General features: G+C 43.1%; 1 protein-coding gene across 1 annotated transcript; it reads left to right on the top strand.

Annotated features, from left to right (window-relative positions):
- Positions 1 to 3: 3 nt before the first annotated feature.
- Positions 4 to 3669, top strand: TSR3 (TSR3, 20S rRNA accumulation, homolog (S. cerevisiae); the record flags this gene model as incomplete). Its single annotated transcript, XM_010021629.1, has 5 exons — positions 4 to 104; positions 901 to 1094; positions 1719 to 1892; positions 3390 to 3453; positions 3531 to 3669. Coding segments are annotated over 5 exons (672 nt in total), but the record flags the coding sequence as incomplete, so codon positions are not given.

Here is a 3669-nt window from a genome sequence, read left to right as displayed (position 1 = left end):
AAACTAGCCCGGAAAGGGCTGCTCCGCACCCTGCGCCTCCGCCAGAGATTCCCGGGCCTCGTCCTCAGTCCTCTGGCTACCGAGCACATCTCCCCGGCTGACAGGTGGGTCCCGGCGAGGCCCGGGTGACTTCGCTGCCCGTGTGCAAAGCCCGCGGAGGCGCACCTGGCTCGAGTGCTGAGGTGATCCTTTACTGAGGAGGACGCTTCAACCGCTGGGTCATGGCCGGAACCGTGCTGCAGGATAAATCTGACCTTCCTGTTGCGTTCCACTGGTGCGTGGACAGGAGAAATAGAGGCGTTTTGTTAAGTCAGGTTAACAGTTTTACACAGCTGCTATCGGGTGAAAAGAGCATCTAGATCCCAGTGAGAAATCAAAGCATGTGGTTTGTAGGTTAATTTGTTCAAAATCACAGGCCTGTCGCTGCAGTACCTTTTACGATTCCGTGTCAGGTTCTTCAGGTGGGCAGCCCCGCGCGTTAGCTGGAAAACTTACTGGGAGGAAATGCTGAGAATTTTCTTCAAATGTGCCTGCAGAATTTTTATAAAGATGCATTTACGTGGAGAGAAGCTGAGGCTTCAGAAGGGAGCAGCAAACTTAAAGCTGAATTTTGGTGTACTTTTAAGAATGTGAACATTACTGTTAATCACACTCTCCTGTCACATTTTTAAACCTAGAACTTTTCACTTTCAGTATGAAGTTTATGCATAAACCTTTTTTGCCACATGCATGTTCGGACAAAAAGCAGGTTGTTAATCTTTCTCATTGCATCTGTATTTTAGATCCTTGTAAAACGTATGCCTTGGTGTGCAAATTGTCAGTGTAAAGCGGCAACTGTAATTCTCACTTATCAATACGTTGATGGTGATTTTTCAAGCACAGCGATGTTTGTTGTTGCAGGCACGTCGTTGCCCAGAGCGGAATCGCAGTCATAGATTGCTCATGGGCCAAATTAGAAGAAACTCCCTTTAAGAGAATGAGAGGAAATCACCTACGGCTGCTGCCTTACTTGGTGGCTGCAAATCCTGTGAACTATGGTCGGCCGTGCAAACTGTCCTGTGTGGAAGCTTTTGCTGCAGCCTTTTGCATTGTCGGTAGGCTGTAACGTGTCTGATGTGAAAAATGTTACCAGCAATTCTTACATCCTTAATAAATCAGAAGAGATAATCTGCAATAGAATAAACTGTAGTGCTGTCCCCCTGGTCATCGCTTAAGTTGAGTCTGGAATCGGATTGTCTAGCTTTCTCCCAAGTACTTGTATCTGGTAGTACTGAGTTATCTGTGGGGAGTTTGTGGCAGCTATGAAACTGGACACGTAAACTGATAAGCCTGGTTTTGTCAGGATGGCGCTTCATGTTCCGAAAACCTAAAAACTCTTTAAAAAGCCGGAGAAGACAGAGCATGAATCCATTGGGCACCTCTGTCTTAATGACAGGAAACAGCTTGCTCTTAATAGGCTGGGTTCTGATTAAGAACAAAATTAACTGTCCCCTCTTGCAATGTTTTGCAGACTCATCACAGCTTTCTTGACAGGACTAGACTGCAGATAAATCTCATCTTCTGAAAATACTGTATTTACAGCTGCTGTCTTACTGAAGGACTGTGGGAGCTAGAGCTTGAATCATTCATGTGGTGATAGGTTCGTGTGTACTGAACTTAGTAAGCTGAATGAAATCTCACACTGAAAAAGAAACCCGATTGTTTATTTTCTGTTCTAGGATTCCCAGACCTAGCCACCATTCTTCTAAGGAAATTTAAGTGGGGTCAGGCATTTATTGACTTGAACAAAAATCTCTTGGAAAGATATGCAGCCTGTCACTGCCAGGAAGAAGTGCTCAGAGTTGAAAAGGAGTTTTTAGCCAGTGGCCAAGAAACAAAAGAGGAAGAAGTAGGTAAGAAAAACCACACACGACACCCCCTCTTTTCCTAACTAGTTTTCTTACAATCTTTTCCTTTAATCTGATGAAAATATTGGCAAGGTACAAGAGCAGAGCTTTGCTGCGATGTGTTGGTTCTTCTCTCCTTGTGCTGGGTGTTCTCTCTATTCCTTCTATAACCAAGTTTGCCCCCTTTTTTTTTTTTTTTCCCCTCAACTCAAAAAGATGAAAATGACCAAAGCAATTGAGTGCGCATGGAGCGTATCCATGAGTGAGCTGTGGAGCAGCCACCATGATCAAATTAAGGATGTTAAGAGAAGTAAGGAGTAAAAAGAAAATGTGATGCTTCCTCATTTTATCTACAGATGTTAAAAGCAGAGTATGAGTAAAGAGAGTAGTAATTCAGGAGGACTTACAAGAGAAATACAGGCATACAGTCTGACAGGCAGTTAGTTAAATATAAGCCTAAGAAAGATTTGAAAAGACATATTTATGCAATCCCTAATCAATATGTTTAAAATCAGACCTATAAAATAATGAAAATAGCCAATGATAGCTGATAAAAATAATGAAAATAAGTACAGTAGTTTATTCCCAAATTCTTCCAGTGACTTAGCGATATCCCAGTATTTCAGGCTATATTCACAGGTGAGCGCTCGGTCTCATTCTAAATAGGATAAAAAAGCCAATGAAATGATCAAGAACATGTGAAGAGAGATGCTCCTAATTAATGGTTTCCTTTCACAGTGGTTAAGTGCCATAAAAACTGGCTAGTGGATCACACTGTAAGGAGATGGCAGACAGCTTTTAGTTCCTCTGAACTTTGATCTCCTTGCCATAACATGCTAGGCTGGATGAAATCATTACATTGTTCGGGGGATGTAACTACTGTCACAGCAAAGGAAAGACAGTTCTTAAGAGGCAAAATTACCAAACAAAACACACTTCCACCCACAATCTTACGTATTTACCGGGTGGACAGTGGCACCAAAGCAATTGTGCCTTGTTTGACTTTTCTGAGGTACCAGAAGAGGTACCAGTTTTCCCCAGCTGTCTAAACCAAAGTAAATCTAGCCTTGCCCTTACTCACAAGAGATAAACCTGCATAGCTGTACGTCACTTCTCAGTAGACATGAACTAACCAGATAGCCCTTCCGGAACTAAACCATTGTGAGAACATGCATGTTTTCTTACCAAAAACCTTGGAAAACTCTGTGTACGGCCTGATCACCCCTGGAGAGCTACCAAACCCTGGGGTGGGTGGGGGCCACAAAGGGCATGGAAGAGTGAAAAGACTAGAATGGGGGGGGGAAAAAATCACAGGACTTGGTAGCTGTTTCTCACCTTCCCTGGTTTCTCACTGAACAACGGTAAACTTACCAGAAAGCTCAGACAGACTTCTTATGCCTTCCCCTCCCTGCCAGTCATCTCTTAAAATGAGGAACTGAGGGCAGACCCTGAACATTTGCTGCCTTCATCAATGCGTACTTTTTTTCCCCCTTCTTTTCCCAGATCCATTTGATGTTGACTCAGGGAAAGAATTCTCTAATCCCAACAGACCACTCATTTCCTCAGGGTAATGACATTTAATTTAAATACCATTTTTCTTATTTTAAGTTGCTTTGCTTTTATAATTGTGAAAAATGTTTCCAGAGTAGCACAAAGTAATGAAGAATCTGAGGAGGACAGTGCGAGCACTCCGGATGATGCCACTGAAAGCAGTGATGAGAGCAGCCCAGAAGATCATGGTACTGCAGTGGCTGCAATAACTACAAATAAACCAACTGCTTGA

This window comes from Nestor notabilis, unplaced genomic scaffold, assembly GCF_000696875.1.
Source record: "Nestor notabilis isolate BGI_N333 unplaced genomic scaffold, ASM69687v1 scaffold31759, whole genome shotgun sequence".
In the NCBI taxonomy this organism is placed as follows: Eukaryota; Metazoa; Chordata; class Aves; order Psittaciformes; family Psittacidae; genus Nestor; species Nestor notabilis.
The sequence above is the reverse complement of the archived record's forward strand: the minus strand, read 5'-3'. Positions and strand labels throughout refer to the sequence as shown.